The sequence below is a fragment of the Eptesicus fuscus genome, chromosome 20 (assembly GCF_027574615.1).
Source record: "Eptesicus fuscus isolate TK198812 chromosome 20, DD_ASM_mEF_20220401, whole genome shotgun sequence".
NCBI lineage: Eukaryota > Metazoa > Chordata > Mammalia > Chiroptera > Vespertilionidae > Eptesicus > Eptesicus fuscus.
This window is the reverse complement of record NC_072492.1, coordinates 41,908,559-41,929,366: the sequence shown is the minus strand read 5'-3', so window position 1 is coordinate 41,929,366 and position 20,808 is coordinate 41,908,559. Positions and strand designations below refer to the sequence as shown.

Sequence of the window (20,808 nt, the reverse complement as noted above, 5' to 3'; positions counted from 1 at the left end):
ATCTTAAACTTTATCTGTTATTCTACTTTTCTGAGAGCTTGGCCTTGAATCCTGGCTGCTTTGGTAGTCCTTAATTCCAGTTTTTCTCTCCTCAGCCCAGTGAGACTGCTGCAAACCTTATGACTCTTCTTTCTTTATTGGCCTCTGTGTTCTACTTAGAAGTCAATAAATACATTCAACAAACGAATAAAGAGCCCGTGAATATAGAGCAAATTTTTGTGTGATTCCCAAACACTTAAAACATTTTGACCCAGTTTTTATAGTTTTCCTGACACCAGCTAAGCTGTCAGAGCCAAATCGAAAGTCTAGATGCATCATTTTAAAATGTAAAACATAATTCATTATGAGAACTATAGCAAGTGATATTTCTTTCAGCTACTTGTAGGTTCAAAGGTTATTGGCCTTAATCCATATACAAATTATCATTCGCAAATATTAAGATGATCTGAAGATTGTTATTAAAGTTTAAAATACTTTTGTAAACATTGCACAGGAATAACTTTTAAAATGTGAACAATTATAGTTTATCATCATTAAATGTTTTTTAATATATGTTTTGCTTATATTTTAAAATTATAAAAGAAATACATACTTGTAATGAAATCAAATATAGAATATAAGATGTAAAAGTCCTCTTCTTTCTTTTCATTATATCACCTACTCCTCCACTTCTAGAAGTATCCATGTTAATAATTTGATATGAATTCTTTTATGCATGCAACTTTTTTCTTTAATTACAGAAATGAGATTATAATACATATAGTATTTTCAGCTTGCTTTTTTAACTTAATCTAGTGTACATCTTTTAAGGAAGTATATGTAGTATGTCTCATAAAGGCCTAGTAATCCTTTGTATAGATGTATCATTTTACAAAACCATTTCTTAATATTACACATCTTGGTTATCCCTCACTTTTTTTGGCAATTAGAAACAGTACATAGGACATCTTTTGTGCACCAGTGAGAGTGGTATACCTATAAATTGTGTCAAAACTACCCTCCCAATGAAATTTGGCAAAATTCATTCATCTTCTGTAATGAAATTGTTCAGGTTTCTGCCTGTGTTTTAATTTAGTTGCTATCTTTTTATCATTGAGTTGTAGAAGTGTTTATGTATCTCTGGATACAAGTTCTTTGTCATATAGATGACAAAAAAAAATACACGCACATGATTTGCCTATTCATTTTCTTAACAGTGTATTTTAATAATCACAAGTTTTAAATATTAATTAAATCAGATCTATCAAATTTTTTCTTTTATGGTTAGTGCTTTTTTTTTTGTCCTCTCTAACAAATAATTGTCAACTTCAAATAGACTGAGCCTTTCATGCTGAATATTTTGGGACTCTTAGAGGCTTTGATCTCTCATTACCCTGGCTGATGTGTGAAGAAGAATAGATTATAAGGCGGCAAGAATAGAAACAGTTAGGAGGCTATTGTGTAGTGGTCTAGGAGAGAAATAATGGTATATTGGACTGGGGTTGTAGTGGTGGAGGCATTAAATAGTCTGGGATTAAAGGTATAGGCTATTAAATCTGCATATTGGATGTATGGTATGAGAGACAGACACACATGGAGGGAGGCAGTTAGGATGATTCCATATTTTTGCCTTGAGTTACTGGATGAATGGTGGATATTTACAGAATATCCAAAACTACGTTGACCAAGGTTATTTCAAACTCTAATGTATATTTGGAAAGTAGTACGTTTTCCAGTGTAAAGTAATTGGAAGAGTATTCCTTAATACATGAGACTTTTAAAAAATTCAAATACATGGCTACTCTCTCTTTTATAAGAGAAAATTTGGGAGGAAATTTTACTCTTTTTTTGTACACATGTAATATAATGTAGTTGATGTGTACATTAATGGAATCTAGAAATACAATATTTGTTTCAATTTTAAAACTGCTATTCTTTTGTTTTTCTACTTTCATTCTTACCAGTTTGAAGCTTCTTTGTGCATTTTTTGTACATTCTTAAGCAAGCATATCAAACTCAAAGGTTAACACTGGTCAAATAAACAAGGTTTAAGTGTATGTGGGCCGCAAGAAAACAGAAGCTTCAATTTTCATAGAAACATAGGTCTATTTTGATAGAGACATGCTGAATACAAAGGGCTGAAATAAATGAGTAATTGTTGACATAAAATAAAATAATATTTTAATAAAAATTAATATTTTTTTGAACATTAACTTACCAGACACTGAATAACTGCACAAATTAATAAGCGTAACGCAAATAAACCTATTTTTCTTGTTCTCTGAAAGCAAAATATTTCCTGTTGCGCACACCAAACAAGTCAGTACAAGACTAATGATGTGGCCATCGGCGGCTAAGATATTAGCTGCTAGTATTAGTGATGCGCCTGCGAGTAAGGCCTGTAAACGAAATGAATGAAACACGATTGTAGTCATTAGTCATTAGTGAATGTTGTAGTTCGTTATTAATAACTAGAGGCCCATTGCACGAAGATTCATGCAATAGGCCTTCCTTCCCTTGGCTGCTGCACCGGTTTTCCTCCGGCACCCGGGACCCAGGCTTTTGCTCTAGCTTCCGCCTTCCATCTTTGCTCCGGCCGGAGCCTTCAGTCTTCGCTCCAGCCAGAGCACTGCTCCTGTAGCTCCCTCTGCCCCCCGCCTTCCCCTCATAGCAGGCATCCTGCCCCACCTGGCCGCTCCACACCTGCATGCATGCTGCCCAAAGGCTCGGAGCGGCTGGGGGGTGGGACCGCCGCCATCTTTGTCAGGTTAATTTGCATACTCCTGATTGGCTGGTGGACATTGTGACGTGACGGTCAATTTGCATGTTTCTCTTTTATTAGTGTAGATTATGTATAACAAATTAAGTTAGAAAATTGTAACTTCAGTTAGAAAAATTGTAAAAATTAAGTTAGAAAATTTTTATTAAAACATTTCTTACATATTGTTATATTGGCTGGGCCACAGAAATATTTGTTGTGGGCTGCATGTGGCCTGCAGGCCACGAGTTTGACATGCTTGTTCTTAAGCATTAAGTTGATTCTTAGCTTTCCTATAGGCTAAGATCTAGTGTTTGCCAGCAAAAGTCATTGTTTCAATAGAGCGTTCATCAGTATTGTGTATGTGCCAGCTCTTGAGTTTCTGTTCAAATTTAGGAGCAAGCATATGATAGTAGAATGAATTTTCATTTTCTTCATCTATAAAATGAGGAGTAAATTTATTAAAGTTCTTTTAAAGTCTGAAATTATAGTTTCTTTTTGGTTTTGTAACAATTTTGGCTTTATAAAGATATTTGAACTATAATGATATTAGAAACATTGGCAATTCAGTCTTTGGGTGATTCATTAAAAAAAGAATGAATTGTGGGCATCTTGCCTGGCTCATGGAGTGTTATTAAATCTGAATCACTGTTACCTGTATCAGACTTAAACCTGTGGGTGATAAGGCTACTTCTCTCTCTTATTTTTTTTAATTTAAAAAATTTTTTTTGTTAATACTCACCCAAGGATACTTTTTGCCATTGATTTTTAGAGAGAGTGGAAGGGAGGGAGGGGCAGAGGTCAAAGAAGGAGAGGGAGGGAGGAAGGGAGAGAGGGGAGAGAGGGGGAGAGAGAGAAACATCGATGTGAGAGAGACACATCGATTAGTTGCCTCCTGCACACTCCTTACCAGGGCCAGGGATTGGACATGCAACCCAGTTATGTGCCCTTGACCTGGAATCAAACCCATGACCCTTTTTGGTGCATGGGCCAACATTCTAACCACTTAGCCACACCAACCAGGGCAGCGAGCTACCTCTCTCTCTTTTTTTAAAAAAATATATTTTATTGATTTTTTTACAGAGAGGAAGGGAGAGGGATAGAGAGTTAGAAACATCGAGGAGAGAGAAACATCGATCAGCTGCCTCCTGCACACACCCTACTGGGGATGTGCCCGCAACCAAGGTATATGCCCTTGACCAGAATCGAACCTGGGACCCTTGAGTCTGCAGGCTAACGCTCTATCCTCTGAGCCAAACCGGTCAGGGCTACCTCTCTCTCTTAAAAAAAAAAAAAAAAGGGGTGTGTGTGTGTATGTGTGTTTGGTTTTTTTAGAAAGAGAGAGGAAGGGAGAGCGAGAAACATCTATAATAGAGAAACATCTATAATAGAGAAACACCAATCCGCTGCCTCCTGCAGGCCCCCTGCTGGGGATTGAGCCTGCATCCCGAGCATGTAACCTGACTGAAATCGAAACAGTGACCTCTTGGTGCATTGGACAGTGCTCAGTCTAGTGAGCCACATTGGCTGGGCTCTCTCTTTTTTTAAAAGAAAATATTTTTAATATGTTTTTATTGATTGTAGAGAAAGAGTGAAGAAGGGAGAGAGAGATAGAAGCATCGATGAGAGAGAAACATCAGTTGGTTGCCTCCCACATGTTCCCCCCTGGGGACGGAGCCCACAACCCAGACATGTGCCCTGATTGGTAATCAATCCTGTGACCTCAGTGTATGGGTTGATGTTCTACCCCTGAGCTACACTGGCTGGGCTAGGCTCTCTCTTTAAATAATAGTTTTATTGAGAAATAGTTCACATTCCATACAACACATTCATTTAACATGTAAATTCATTGATTTTTAGTATATTCACAGAGTTGTTTGCTATTATGAACATTTGTGTTTAAGTTTTTGTGTGAACATAGGTATTCATTTCTCTTGAATGTATACCTAGGAGTGGAATTGCTGGGTCAGATTGGTAACTCTATATTTAATTTGAGGAATTGCCAAACTGCACCATTTTACATTACTACCATCAAGCAATGTATGAGGGTTCCCATTTCTCTGCATCCTCCCTTACACTTACTATTATATTTTTTGTTATTATTATAGTCCTACTAGTGGTTGTGAAGTAGTATATCTCTGTGGTTTTGACTTGCATTTCTCTGATGGTTAATGATGTGGAGCATCTTTTCATGTGCTTATTAAGGCTACATCTTTGACAGGCTGACTTTTCATTTGGGTTGGGGATGTACTATGATTGGAAGTTGATCTGCTTAGCTCTTTCCCGAAAGTGTCAATTAAGTTTTCTAAAGTCTCAGTCAAATAAGCAGTCTCTTCTCATTCCTGGCAGAAAGCAAATCAAAGCCTTAATTTAACCCACACACCTGTTTTCACCTTCTTTATTTCCGTAAAATGTAACAACAAAGAATTTTGCTGGAAGTTAGTATGATTTATGTCTTAGTTGGAATTGTTACCTATCTTTGGGTGGGAAACAGAACTTTCATTGATATCTCTAACACTGAAAGCTCAGCAATTTTCTCAATCTTCAAATGATCATGAGTAAGACTGAAACATAAAAAGCAATATTGCCACACAAAGGCAAGAATGAAGCAGGTCTGAGAATCTGGTAGAAAGCCTTTTCACATTTATAGTAACCCCATTTCCCTTATATCATAAAGTGTTGTGAATTAATGTAGGATGTATAAGGATTATTTTTAAGGAGTATATTTAATGAAGGTCACATATCCTTAAGAGGTTAGTTTGAAATCACACTCTTCTTCGTAGGAGCTTAATTTATTAAGTTAAGAATTTCGTTTTAGTAGAGATTTTGCTCTTGAAAATGTTAATTGCTGCATTCTGCATTTAACCTTATTCAGTCAGATTTATTGTAACTTTTTTTTTTCCATTCCAGAAATACATGCTACAGGATTTAACTATCAGAATGAAGATGAAAAAGTCACCTTGTCTTTTCCTAGTACTCTCCAACCAGGTAAGAGACGTGGCTTTTGTAAAAGTCCGATGAAGAATAGTGGCATCGTACTTCTTCCAAAGAAATTCATTGTATGCCATTTTCCCCACTCATGTTTTAAGCAGATTAAAGTCAGGTATATTGCAGCTTTTGGACCACCAGGGGGAAAATGAGAGAGAGAAAGAGAGGGAGGGAGGGAGGGGGAAGGAGGGAGGGGGGGAGAGAGAGAGAGAGAGACCCAAAAGTAATGCTCATTTTACCCTAGAACATAAGGCATTATTTTTCACTTTTTCAGTTTCAGTTTTTTAAAAATAGCCGAAACCGGTTTGGCTCAGTGGATAGTGCCTCAGCCTTTGGACTGAAAGGTCCCAGGTTCGATTCCGGTCAAGGGCACGTACATTGGTTGCGGGCATATCCCCAGTGGGAGGTGTGCAGGAGGCAGCTGATAGATGTTTCTCTCTCCTCGATGTTTCTAGCTCTCTATCCCTCTCCCTTCCTCTCTATAAAAAATCAATAAAATATATTTTAAAAAAATAAAATAAAAATACATTTACCTAGCTCCATCTTTAGCTAATTGATTCCAAATCTCTGAGATGAATATTCCATAGATAATTTTGATGTACAACTGGAGACTAGATAGATAAAATGTTAGTGAGGGCATGGAAGGAAAGATTTAATATGTTACTATTAGGTATAAAACCACAAAGAAAATAGAAGATTTTTCAAACTTAAAATAGTGGGAAAAATTATATACAAATTTGTTGGTAAAGCAGTAAGACTTTGATTAGCCCTGGCCAGTGAAGTGAAGTGGTTAGAGTGTTGGCCCGAGAACCAAAGGGTCACAGGTTCCATTTCCTGTCAAGGGCACCTTCGTGGGTTGCAGGTTTGCTCCCTGCTCCCCAGTCAGTGATTCTCTCTCATCATTGATGTTTCTATGTCTCCCTCTCCTCTCCTCTCTGAACTCAATAAAAATATATATTTTTAAAAAAACACATGTGAAAAGATACTAATATTCAGCTTCCTAGTCATGAGAAATATCAAAACAACAGTTACTGATATACCAGTTTTTGTCTGTCCTATAAGCTGAAATTTAAAAAATATTCTTGATAATATGACTGACTTGATATTTTTGGTGGGAGTGTAAATCCATGTAATTTATTTAGAAGCAGTCTGGCAGTATGTTTCAAGAGACTAAACATGTTTATGTCCTTTGACCCAGCAATTCTGGTAATAGAAATATATCCTAAAGAAAAATCATAAATATGGAAAAGGCTTTATGCCAAGGTTATCTACGGAGACATTACTTAAGGTAGTAAAAAATTGGAATTAATGTGTTTGTCCAACATTAAGGAAATAATCAAGCTATGACATATTAGGACGTGTCTGTCTGGTGGAATATATATACTAGTAGCAATTAAAAGTGAGGTTTGTGAATTCTTAACACTGTAAAGTGCTTATTATAATGTGAAATTAAAAAGCAGAATACAAAATTACATATACAGGGTGATGAATCATAACTCTGAAATGGTACAAATAAAATTATATGTCTGGTTGTTGAAGTAATTGATGATTTTTATTCTGATTAATACCTTTCTCTCTGGTTTTTATAAGTTTTAAACTGAGAATACATTGGCTTAATATAAAAGTATTTTTTTAAATATATTTTTATTGATTTCAGAGAGGAAGGGAGAGGGATAGAGAGATAGAAACATCAATGATGAGAGAGAATCATTGATTGGCTGCCTCCTGCACGCCCCCTACTGGGAGGATCTAGCCTGCAACCCCAGCATGTGCCCTTGGCCAGAATCGAACCTGGGACCCTTTAGTCCACAGGCCGACGCTCTATCCACTGAGCCAATCCACTTAGGGCTAAAAGTATTTTTAGAAAAAATTTAATTGGGCAAGTTATCTTTTATTCTGGGCTCTTATCGACCTTTCATTTTGCCTTTTTCTAACTAAGATTTTTTGTATGAAATTATTATAAATATAAATGTTTTGCTATGATCATTAACAGATACCTAAGAATATAACTTAAAAATTGAAATTTCCCCCTCAAAGTTCAGGGATCAGAATAGCAGTTGATTTACCATCACCAATGGAAACTAGCCCTGGCCAGTGTGGCTCAGTTGCTTGAATGTCATCCCATGCACCAAGAGGTTGCCATTGGACTCCTGGTCAGGGCACATGCCCAGATTGTGGACTCGATCCCAGGGGGTGTGCAGGAGGCAGCCAGTCGATGGTTCTCTCTCATCAGTGTTTCTCTCTCCCTCTCCCTCTTCCCCTTTCCTTTATTCCCTTCCCCTCACCGCCCCCCCATCAAATCAATAAAAAAACATATTTTTAAAAAATGGAAACTAGACTTTAATGAAGCCATTCCTTCAAAGTTATGAGATTCTAATTTTCAACCTAGAATTCCATGCTTAGCCATTTAAAGAGGTTAAAATAGTCTTGGCCAGCATGGCTTAGTTGGTTGAGCATCTTCCCATGCACCAAAAGGTTGCCAGTTCAATTTCTGGTCAGGGCACATGCCTGGATTGTGGACTTGATCCCTGGTAGGGGGCATGCAGGAGGCAGCTCATTGATGTTCTGCTCTCACATTGATGTTTCTCTCTCTCACTCTCCCATCCTCTCTAAGTAAAATATCTTTTCTGAAATTGGCATCATTCTAGAATAGTGTTAAGTTACCATAATCTTTGTAAGACCTAACAACCTCAGAATCAGTGGTTAAGGATCCTGTAGAGTGGCATTTATTTGGAGAAACACTAGAAGGTATTAACATTTTGAAAGATCATAAGAAATTATCACACAGAGGCAAAGACCTTTACTCTCTTTTTCTATAATCTGTCTTGGATTTTATTGTATTTAGTAGGCTCATTAAATTTTTATTAAAGTATTTCAAGATCTACTTCAGTTTTTATAATAATTATTATACTCTCCTAAATATTAAACAATTAAAGTTTTTTAGGGGAAGTCTCAATTTTTCAGTTGTTTAATTTATAAATGAGCTCATTGTATGTTTTAAAAGGGTTACCACCCCAAGCAGATAAATATTGGATATCAAAATAGTATATGTAATTTGAGGAAGCATTGTAATTTATATGTGCAAATAGGTATAAAATTAGACAACCTGGCAATTAGTTCTTCAATATGGAGTAAATTTGATAAGTGAGATTAATTTTTAAAAAGTTCTTTTTTTCTCCTGCTCTTTCTTGGCCTAAAATTCTACTACATTAATAATAAATACTTTGTAATTAATATTGTGCAATGTGACACTAATTAAATTTATTAATGATTAAAAACATTTTTAACTTGTGTTTTGTTTGAATTTCAGGTAATAACCCTTCCTAATACTTTGTATTTTGTTTAATATGCCACTTTTGGCAGTGGTCACTGTCAGTATCTTGTTATGGTTTGATGGCCTTGGAGATTTAATACCAAGTAAAAGTGTAAGCAGCCTTTCTTATTTAGTTTTGAGTTTTATTCCAAATAGGAAAAGTTGAAAGTAGATTTACCATGGAATCTGAGTTATATAAAAGACACCTTAACAGTTAATTTAGTGAAAACAGACTTACCAATTTTATTAATTGAATTGTAACATAGAAGGGAATGGGTTTTGATAATTTATTAGATATTCCTTGTAACCTTCATTAATGTCGATATATCTACTTTTTTTTTTTTTATATATATTTTATTGATTTTTTTACAGAGAGGAAGAGAGGGGGATAGAGAGTTAGAAACATTGATCAGCTGCCTCCTGCACACCCCCCACTGGGGATGTGCCCACAACCAAGGTATATGCCCTTGACTGGAATCGAACCTGGGACCCTTGAGTCCGCAGGCCGACGCTCTATCCACTGAGCCAAACCAGTTTCGGCGATATATCTACTTTTTTAAAAAGTCAGTGAATTCCTAAAGAAAAGAGAGAAATTTTGTAGTTAAATTTTTAAATTATCAGTAATTGAGAACTCTTTCAGATTCTTTTACTATATTCACATTTACTGTCCTTGTAATCTATCGTTCTCTTTAAAAGAAAAAAACTATTCATTGTTCCCTTAAGACAGAATGTCTGATTTCAAAAAATATATATTTTTATTGATTTCAGAGAGGAAAGGAAAGGGAGAGAGAGAGATAGCAACATTAATGATGAGAGAGAATCATTGATCAGCCGCCTCCTGCACACCACACACACTGGGGATTGAGCCCGAATCCCTGGGCATGTGCCCTGACTGGGAATTGAACCATGACTTCCTGGTGCATAGGTTGACATTCAACCTCTGCGCCTCGCTGGCCAGACCAGAATGTCTCATTTAAAAACAATAATCACAGCCCTAGCGGGTTTGGCTCAGTGGATAGAGCGTTGACCTGCGGACTGAAAGGTCCCGGGTTCAATTCTGGTCAAGGGCACATGCCTGGGTTGAGGGCTTGATCCCCAGTAGGGAGCATGCAGGAGGCAGCCAATCAATGATTCTCTCTCATCATTGATGTTTCTATCTCTCTATCTCTCTCCCTTCCTCTCTAAAATCAATAAAAAAATATATATATTTTTAAATCACAAATGTCTATTCAATTGAACTTCAATTGAGTTGTTTTCCCAGTATGATTACTTTAAGAATGTGGAACTTGCTTTAGTGATGAATTTGGTGCAAAGGTCTGAAATTTTCACTTGAAATTACTTTCAGAACCAGTTTGTGGCACATAAGAAAATCATCAGTTTAAGTAGTTAATAAATACACTTAGTGTTTTGTTTAGAAATGGTTTACAGCTCATCATTCACTTATTCGTAGACTTGGACTCTTTATAACTTTTGGATCTTTCTGAAAAGCAAATTCAATTTTGGAAGATGAAGATTTGAGTTTTTGAACATCCAAGAGGATATGTTTGAAAAGTAGAGGGAGAAATACAAGAGCATTTTGAACATTGTCAGTGTCATTGTTTCATGGCATTCTAAAATGACAGTTTAAAACTTTATGATATAAAAGTTTGGGTATGATTGGCTAATTAATTTATAGTTCTACTATATCTTGATTCATTATACTTCCACACTCTACATCCTGTAATATACATGTATAGGCACTTTAAAAGGATCATTTTTAAAGTCAACATTTTTCTATTTCTTTTTGTGACTTGATTTGTAAAATGTAGGATGGGATTACTATTATTTTGTCGTGCATCTAAGTTTAGTAGGTGACTACTAGATAGTAATTTCTTTTATGAAAAAAGTATATATACTCACCAAAAAAATCCCATTTTGTCTGAGTTGGTTTTGTATCTGTACAACAATCTATCTATATATATAAAAGCCTAAGTGACCATAATGACCAGTCGCTATGATGCACACTGACCACCAGGGGGCAGATGCTCAATTCAGGAGTTGCCCCCAGCCCAAAGTCCTGATTGCTGATGGGGCCTACTGGCCAACTTCCTGGTTCCTCTCTCTGGCTGGCAGGCTCTGATCGCCTGATTGGGGCCGGGCCCCCGGGCTGGGACGGGGAACTGGGGGTGGGTGGTGGCAGATGCGGCCCCTTTCCCAGTAGGGCCGAGGGCCAGCTCCCTCCATGAGGCTGGTGGCAAACCTCCTTGGTCCCTCCCCGCAGCCGGCAGGCCCCGATCGGCTATCACGGTTGCAGTTGACTCCTCTCCTCTGCAGTGGCGGTTGGCCCCCGGGGCTGGGACGGGGAACCATGGGGTGGGTGGCAGTGGCGGATGCGGGCGGCAAGGGAAGGAGGAGGTGGGGAGTTGGGGAACCTGAGGGGTCCTGATCTCCGGTCAGGCCTAGGAACCCCACCCAGTAGGCCCCATCAGCAATCATGAATTTCGTGCACTGGGCCTCTAGTCTATATATATATAAGCCTAAGCTACTGTTATGACCGGTCAACCGGTCGCCATGATGTGCACTGACCACCAGGGGGCAGGCACTCAATGTAGGAGCTGCCCCCTGATGGTCAGTGCATTCCCACAGCTAACCTCCTTTGGCTGGCCAATCTCCTATGGTCCCTTCCCCCCGGCCGGCTGGCCCCAATCGGCCTTGATCGGGACTGAGCGAGAAGGCTTTGATTGGCCCTGATTGCTGACGAAGCTGAGGGACCCCACCTGTGCACGAATCTGTGTACCAGGCCTCTAGTAGAATATATATTCAGGTTGAATATTCATTTTTATTTGTATTTAATAATTATTGATTAAATGTATTTCTTTCATATCAGATTGCAAATGATTGAGGTGGCTCTAAGAATTGTTTTATGCTCTTTGGATGATCAAATCATTGGTATTCCCTGTGGCTCCTTACAAAAGTATGGAATCACTGTTCCACTTAGATTGAGCAGATAGTGTCTTGTCTTAATGATAAAGGTATTGACATGAATTCATCTAAAAGGACTAATTTATGGTAAAATGGGCAGGAAGCATGAACTTTAGATTAAACAGGTTTAAGTTTTTATCTCATTTTTGCTACTTAATTAATTGTGTGATCTTAGACAAGTTATTTAACTTTGCAGCCTGTTTCCTCATCTGAGAAAATAGAGACAATACCTACTTGCAAGTTTATAAATACTTTTAAAACACAATAGCATGTTATACATTTAATAATAAATATTCATTTCCTTTTCTGGTTTTATCTTCATGTAGTGGTCATTTGAGACTAACAATACAGTTGAAGAACTTTCTGAGCAGTTACCCACCCTAAACATGACTTCAAATTTACTTTAGGATTAGTCTGCCATGTACTTTAGTAAATACTATATTCTCTCCATTGCCAGTAGGAGTATTTGAGAAAGGAAGGATTGATTTAAACATTGTAAATAGCCTGTCGAATTAGTGTCTTAAGGACATATTTTTGATAACTTGTACTTAACATTTCCCTAAAAGTGGTTTTCATTTATCTTCAATCACAGGTACAGGAACCTTAAAGATAGATTTTGTTGGAGAACTGAATGACAAGATGAAAGGTTTCTATAGAAGTAAATATACTACCCCTTCTGGAGAGGTACGCTATGCTGCTGTCACACAGTTTGAGGTATGGTATTCTTTTCTGAAGTATTACGATCTTAAATGAGATATTCTGACAAAGGTTTATTTTATTATTTGTGTGATTATTTGATGCTAGGTGCCTTTGGCCATAATTATATTTATGATTTTTAGATTTTTATTTTATATTCAGCCAATTATTTTCATTATAAGAGGGAGAGAAACAGCATTACTATTAATTTAGTAGGAAAAACCACAGGTGTCAAATACTAAGGATAATTTTAATTAAGAAAGGTACATAGTATAAAAGCAATTCAAGTATTGAAAATTTATTACCTGCATGTATTTGTGTGTGTGTGTGTGTGTGTGTGTGTGTGTGTGTGTGTGTATACATATTCTGAGCTCTTCCTCAGGAACTTCAGTTAACAATAGGTGTAACTCTAGTGTCTGTCGCTCAAATGTGCCTTTGATTGCTTTCATTACTTTATCCTTTGAATATTTCAGAAACCTTTAAATTTTGTTATTTGTATCTTTCATTTAATTTCCTCTATTATAAATTTCTTTCTGTACTGCTTCTGCTCCTAATTTAAGTTTTTTTATACTACCATTTCTTTTCTTACACTCTACTTACTTTTCAAATGTCTTATTTATTCTTTGATAGAATTTATAATTTAATTTTTTTGAGAGTGCAATCAGCCATCTAACATTTTTCCTCTTTAGAAAACCCTTTTCAGGGTTTCTCTACTTCTGTATATTTTGCTTTCTCTACCTCTGGATATTTTGTTACTTCCTTTTCATGACACAGAATATTGTCATTAGTTCTTTTTTTTCTGTTTTGTTCTTTTATTTAATTCCTTCCTTTTGCAATTGATATTCTACTGAACCACTAAATTTTATTTTGCTTTAACAACTGTGCTCTGTTTTTACTTTTAAAGAAAGAATGAGGTCTATTTAAGTAGGTCACGTGGTGACAGTTTTATGTTTAGTATATGGAAATGCCATTGAACAAATTACTTGCTTAGAATTGATGGAACGTCTGTCTTTATTCCCATTGCTAACATTCCAGATAAAGAACAAAGTACATCAAAGATTCTGAAAATATTTTTACTTTTGAAATAAAAGCCAGAGAGGCAACCTATCATATTTTCCCAGTTCTGAATCCTTACAGTATACTATTGACCCTCCCTATGCTCTTGTTATGTTAACATTATTGATGGAGCCATTTGCATTACATTTTCAAAATATTTTTATTAAAAATATAATTATAGCCCTAACCGGTTTGACTCAGTGGATAGAGCGTCAGCCTGTGGACTCAAGGGTCCCACGTTTGATTCCGGTCAAGGGCATGTACCTTGGTTGCGGGCACATTCCTAGTGGGGAGTGTGCAGGAGGCAGCTGATCAATGTTTCTCTCATCGATGTTTCTCTCTATCCCTCTCCCTTCCTCTCTATAAAAAAATCAATACAATCTATTTAAAAAAAAATACACACACACACACACACACACACACACACACACACAAAACACACAATTATAGCCCTGGCCAGTGAGGCTCAGTTGGTTGGAGCATCATTCTGTACACCAAAAGGTTGTGGATTCGATTCCTGGTCAGAGCACATACACCCAGGTTGTGGGTTCCATCCCTGGTCAGGGTGCAAACAGGAGGCAGCTGATCAATGTTTCTCTCTCACATTGATGTTTCTCTCTCTCTCCCCCTTCCTCCCTCTCTAAAAATCAACAAAAATGTAAAATATACATATAATTATAAATAACTCTAATACTATAAACCAGATATTTTCAACCCTTTTCATCTCATGGCACACATAATCTACTAAAATTCTGCGGCACACCAAAAAATACGTTTTTGCCAATATGGCAAAAAAATAGGTATAATTTTTATTTATTCACACAAGACAGCTATTGTTGTGTTGGCTGTTATCATTTCTTTATTTGGTAATCTAAAGGAAAAGAGGTCAGTGCCCTTGATTAAATAGTCAGATATTGCATGTTTTAAAAATTCTTGGGACACACTGGTTGAAAATCGATGCTATAAATTGTTATGACCTATAGAAGATCTAGTTCCTTACTATGTGGCAATTATAGTAAGCCTTGTGTTTCTTTTTAGTTAGTGCCTAGCTTGTTGCCTGGCACTGAGTAGAAAGTAAATATTTGAACAAGTGAAGGAATGATAGAAATAGAGAGGAAGAGATGACTGCTAGGTTAACCAGTGATACTTACATTTCATATTCTTTTTTTTTTTTTAGGCTACTGATGCTCGGAGGGCTTTTCCTTGCTGGGATGAGCCTGCCATCAAAGCCACTTTTGATATCTCATTGGTTGTTCCTAAAGACAGAGTAGCTTTATCAAACATGGTATGTATGTGTTTGTAAGTATATTTAAATTTTGAATTTTAGCACATTTAGTTTACTAATTAGATGGGATAGCCTGAAACCACCTAACACATGCTTCATAGATAATAGTTACACAAATGTTAGTTTTTTTATTTCTAGCCCTCTTTTTTCTAATTGCCTTATTTGGAGAGTTTTCCACCTCATGGGAGAAATTCCTTCTAAACCAGCAATCACCAACCTTTCGGACCTCACGGACTACCACTGGTTGGCAACCACTGTAAACCATATCAACCAGATTATCTTCTTTTCATTTAGAGGCATAAATAAGTGATGAGTTTAATAAATATAACCCAAAAGAAAAAAATCTTACTTTTTAAATTGAATTTATTGGGGTGACATTGATTAATAAAAAAGTATATAGATTTCAGGTGTACAATTCTATGATACATCATCTGTATATTGTATTGTGTGTTCACTACCCTCAAAAAATCTGACTTGTTAATTATCAAAAGATATAACCACATAATGAATTGTATTTAGATTTTTGGCTGATTGTATTTTTGGAATATGCACTGATCTCATTCATAAACAGAGTAAGCATTCACCACTTGAAGTGTTTTGTCTGGGACTGCTTTCAGACATAGAGTATATCCTATAGCTTATAATGTGAATCTGGGGAGTTTGGGAAAGCCTACTGCACCTGAAAATAACTGGCTTTTGCCTCCTTTATTGGGGGAAAGAGTTCACAGATAGAATGCCATTCTCTTCTCAAATATTCTTAGAGAGCAGGCTAATATATTAAACTAAAATATTCATTTACAATTTAGTATGAATTTATCAGGTCTGCTTTTGAATAAGTCTTCCTTGGAAGAAAGATCAGAGAGATCTTGGGGAAACTGAGAGCCTGAATAGGAAAAAGGGGGAGAAGACCAAAGGGAAATTAGGGACTCCAAAAGTATAATGGAGATTTCTTCACCAATTTGCTTAGAGCTAGTCTTAGTACAGAGAATGCTCTAAATCTAAAAATCTGTTCCCTTTGAAATGTAGATTTCACAATTGAACTTTCTCTTTATTAATAATTATTGTCTCCTAGCCTTATTTTACTTAAAAAGTATTGAGCTCTGTCTTAAAACATCCCAATGCCTGGCATATAATAGGCATTCAAAAAAAGTTGTTTCTTTTTACTCATTCTTTTAACACTTTAGCCTGGAACTTTTTAATGTGAATGCATGATCAAATCACTTTCCTTCTTAATAGGAAAGATTTTGACAGCATTAAAGCACTGATTGAATTGGCATAGATAAGTTCTGGAAATGAGGACGGAGAGGCAACAAAGCCTACAGTTTTGGACTAGTGTTTTCTCTATATTTAATGTAAATCTGTTTAAATTTTATCTTTTTTTTTTTTTTTAAAGAATGTAATTGACCGGAAACCATACCCTGATGATGAAAATGTAGTGGAAGTGAAGTTTGCCCGCACACCTGTCATGTCAACGTATCTGGTGGCATTTGTTGTGGGTGAATATGACTTTGTAGAAACAAGGTCAAAAGATGGTGTGTGTGTCCGTGTTTACACCCCTGTTGGCAAAGCAGAGCAAGGAAAATTTGCGTTAGAGGTAAATGTACTTGAAGAGGATTGTTCCAACAGTCCATAACTCCAGGTTGGGGAATTTACATTTCTGATCAATTATTAGTACATTTATTTATAACTTAAACTGAAATTTGTTGTGCTACTTTGGTTTTATTTGTAATAGAATTTTTGAAGTACCAACCTTGCTGTTGCACTAACATTTTATGAGATAATGATTAAGAGAATATTGGAGTAGAATTTATTTATCCAGAGAGTGAGTGGGAAAATATGTAATTATATTTTTCATACCAAGTTATATATAACTAAAGTTTGGCCAACAAAGCTTATGGCTAACACATTCTTTGAACGTAGGGCCCCTGGGATTGATTTCTAGTAACTTGAGATAATTTGGCTTGCAACAGGATTCCTTTGTGGATTTCTATATGAATTCCAATAAAATATTTATTAGATGGTTTTTTTGTTTATACTTTTATAGGTTGCTGCTAAAACCCTGCCTTTTTATAAGGACTACTTCAATGTTCCTTATCCTCTACCTAAAATTGATCTCATTGCTATTGCAGACTTTGCAGCTGGTAAAGTAAATTTCATTTTATTGCTGAATTGTAATAACTTTTTTGATTTTGTGATTTTTGAGGAAGAAGTATGTGTATATATCAATAAATGTTTATATTTATTTTATGAAGGTGCCATGGAGAACTGGGGCCTTGTTACTTATAGGTATGTTAATGATGCATTACCCTGCCTTATCTTTTCAATCACTGATTTCATAAAAGCTTCACTCATAATCACAGTTGAGTATCTTCTGCTTTATGATCTACCATAAATATTCCTACCTCCCCTCACTTCTGTGCACTTTTCAAAAATGTGGATGAACACCCTCTAGTGCTACTATCTGAGATTGTATGATTTTTAGTGAGCATCTGGCATTAGTAACATTTTTAGATATGTTTTGGGCTCAGTTTCTTAGTTCGGTGCCTTCTATTCCTCCCAGTAGTTTCATAGTTATTTATCTAGCTTGACGAACCTTCCCTAATTTAAAATATTTTCTAGCCAAATTTTTACATGTCTGTCACTACATTATAAACATGTGGGTTATATAATTTTTGGAGCAGGGTCTATAAACAAGCTTTTGCCTTCTACTTTCAATTGCCTTCTTCGATGAGCCAAGTGTTAGACAACCTTCTTAGTGTTCTTTTTAGGATTGTGGAATGCATCTTCCCCCACTTGGCACTCCCATTCTTTTAATGGAAGAACTGTCTTCTCTCTATCTAGCACAGTAATCCCTAAATCACTAAGACAAAGTTCTTCCAAAATTTCAGGCAGCTGTCCTATCAATAACCTGATAATTAAACTTGTGTCACAGCTTTGTCTTCTGTTGTATGACTTCTACTGATGTAGTCTTTAATCTTCCTGGAACTTTTTCTATTCTTTATACTAAGAAAATGTTTTCTTGACATCTCTAAAGCCTAATTTGACCATCTTATTTACTATTTGAATCTCCCTTCCCTACTTGTGCATGTTTTTATTGTAATATTTTATTGTTTAATTATTTTATTCTTTTTTTTAACACAGGGAGACTGCATTGCTTATTGATTCAAAAAACTCCTGTTCTTCATCACGCCAGTGGGTTGCTCTGGTTGTGGGACATGAACTCGCCCATCAATGGTTTGGAAATCTTGTTACTATGGTATTTAATATTTTTAAGTGCTCAAATATATTTATCTTCATCCTGCTGCACATTATTTTGGCTACATAGTATTTCAGGGTTGCCTGGAAAATTGTGCCACAAAAATAAATTGAGCATCTGCCCTCCCACCGAGAGGGAGGCGACAGGGAGGTGGTGATCAGGGGGCAGGGCCGGCCAGCAGACGGTGCCAGGCCGCCAGCCAAGGCAGGTACCAGCAGGGCCCCCCAATCACTCTGGTCACCCCTGATTGCCCTGCCCACCAGTCGCCCCACAGATGGGCTCTGATTGCCGGCAGGCCTAGGGACCCTACCCTATATATTGGGAACAGTCTCTTAGAGTTAAAAATTAAAACCTGGCAAGGCTACTCTAACACTGAAAAAACAGGATGATGCAGCGATGACATGCATGGACTCTGGCTTGCACATTTTGTGGCCAGCCCTGATTCTGACACTTAAAACTGTGTGACAAAGCCAATTATTTAACTTCTCTCTGCTTCAGTTTTTCTACCCATAAGATGGGGAAAATGGTAGTACTGCCTCAAAAGGATCATGCTATGTACTACTTTTTATAATCAGGGCAAAAAAATATAGCTGCCCATACAACAGCAAGATGCCTTTCACCTATATGAAAAGTATGGTCACTGGTGCATGCATCCCGGATTGTGAGAGGGATGTCTGACTGCCAGGTTAGGCCCCTAGGGATTGGGCCTAAACCGTCAGTCAGACATCCCCCGAGGGCATAGGCCAGGCTGAGGGACCCTCCTCACACACATGAATTTCATGCACCGGGCCTCTAGTTTGATTATATTGAAATGTTTTTAGGGGTCAGTTTTTTTTATTGCCTAAAAGGTTATGTTGAAATTTAATAGAAATTCAAGCAAAGAAATTGCAGAATGAGTGTAAATAAATACCATCTACAATAGCCAGTTATGTTAAAGCATGGGAGCACAGGCTTTCACAAGTGAACTAGAAGTACCTCTGCAAAGGAAGAGCTGGAGAGTCTGGAGTCAGCCAAATCCCTGATGGCATTTTAGGCTGCCAAAGAGCAAAACCTGACTTGGATGTTAGTTGAGACCATGTGTCACAGAAATAAGCAAGAAAGTAAGACATGTAGCAACTATGATACGTTTGAGAGAGTTTCTAAAGGAAGTCAGCTCTTGAAAGTAAACTCGATCCTTTTACTTTGGATGTTTAAAATTTTACTTAGGGGTGAAAAAACATTTTTTTGAAATATAATTTTATGTGAAATTAAGTATGCTTGTACCTGTATTCAGATATGTACATAAATGTTCTTTTCTACTTAATGCAACAAGTTTGTTGCTACTCAACAATTTCTTTTTTGGCTCAGCTTTTAGCCGACTTTATTTTTTATGATTTTTATTTTGAAACTACCAGTAATAACTCTTGGGGAAATGTGTGCATTATTATATTGATTTTAGGCAGCTTTTTACCTGATTTGAGTAACTATTGTAGTTATTAGATACTAGTTGTTTCTTTTTTTTTTTTTTTTTTTTTATATTAGTTGTTTCAATAACTGAAATTCAAGGGCTTGGAGATAGGTTGGAGAATAACTAGCTTTGTACCAGCTATCTTACTGGAGGCTAGTAGTTAAATAAGTGTACAAAATACTTAGACAGATAGCCATTTATCACTTAATATTGGAAAATCTTGGTCTTTTCAGAATTTTAAAATGCCTTTTTTTTTTTTTATTGATTTTTCACAGAGAGGAAGGGAGAGGGATAGAGAGCTAGAAACATCGATGAGAGAGAAACATCGACCAGCTGCCTCCTGCACACCCCCCATGGGGGATGTGCCCGCAACCAATGTACATGCCCTTGACCGGAATCGAACCTGGGACCTTCCAGTCCGCAGACCGACGCTCTATCCACTGAGCCAAACTGGTTTCGGCATGCCTTTTTGTTTTTTACCATTGCATTAGTCTTTTAGCATTTAGCATGGATTCATAAATATCGGAAAACACAGATATTTACATTACGATTCATAACAGTAGCAAAATTACAGTTATGAAGTAGTAACGAAAATAATTTTATGGTTGGGGGTCACCACAACATGAGGAACTGTATTAAAGGGTCGCGGCATTAAAAAGGTTGAGAACCACTGCCTTAGGTGCATGTGCCAATACTCTAACCACTGAGCAAGGACCTGTGTGTGTGTGTGTGTGTGTGTGTGTGTGTGTGTGTGTGTGTGTGTGTATTTTAAGAGAGATCTTTATTAAGCTAAATTTTACATGACAATACAGGAAATAATATAGGGGGAACGCCTACATTTATCCACTCTCTTCCCCTTTCCATATTAGGGCTTTCCCACTATTCCCCCCTCCTTCCTCTGTTTATACCTTTGGTAGTAAAATGTTACTTATTACTGTTTTGAAATGTCTCTTAGGCATCTCTTTAGTTCAGATATATGAATTATTTCCCTGGCCTGTATGGCCCAGTGGGTTGGAGCATCGTCCCATACACAAAAAGGTTGTGGATTTAAACCCGGTCAGGGCAAGTA

General features: G+C 36.8%; 1 protein-coding gene across 4 annotated transcripts in view; it reads left to right on the top strand.

Annotated features, from left to right (window-relative positions):
- NPEPPS (aminopeptidase puromycin sensitive) overlaps positions 1-20,808 on the top strand; it is a 67,625-nt gene that overhangs the window by 20,601 nt on the left and 26,216 nt on the right. For 3 of the 4 annotated variants that reach the window (XM_054709075.1, XM_054709076.1, XM_054709077.1), the window contains exons 3-9: positions 5,648-5,725; positions 12,592-12,713; positions 14,929-15,036; positions 16,430-16,630; positions 17,081-17,177; positions 17,289-17,322; positions 18,178-18,292. In XM_054709075.1, coding sequence (XP_054565050.1) covers positions 5,648-5,725; positions 12,592-12,713; positions 14,929-15,036; positions 16,430-16,630; positions 17,081-17,177; positions 17,289-17,322; positions 18,178-18,292 — 755 coding nt within the window. Of the gene's footprint in view, positions 1-5,647; positions 5,726-12,591; positions 12,714-14,928; positions 15,037-16,429; positions 16,631-17,080; positions 17,323-18,177; positions 18,293-20,808 lie in introns of all 4 variants that reach the window. The other variant, XM_054709074.1, reaches the window with a different exon arrangement.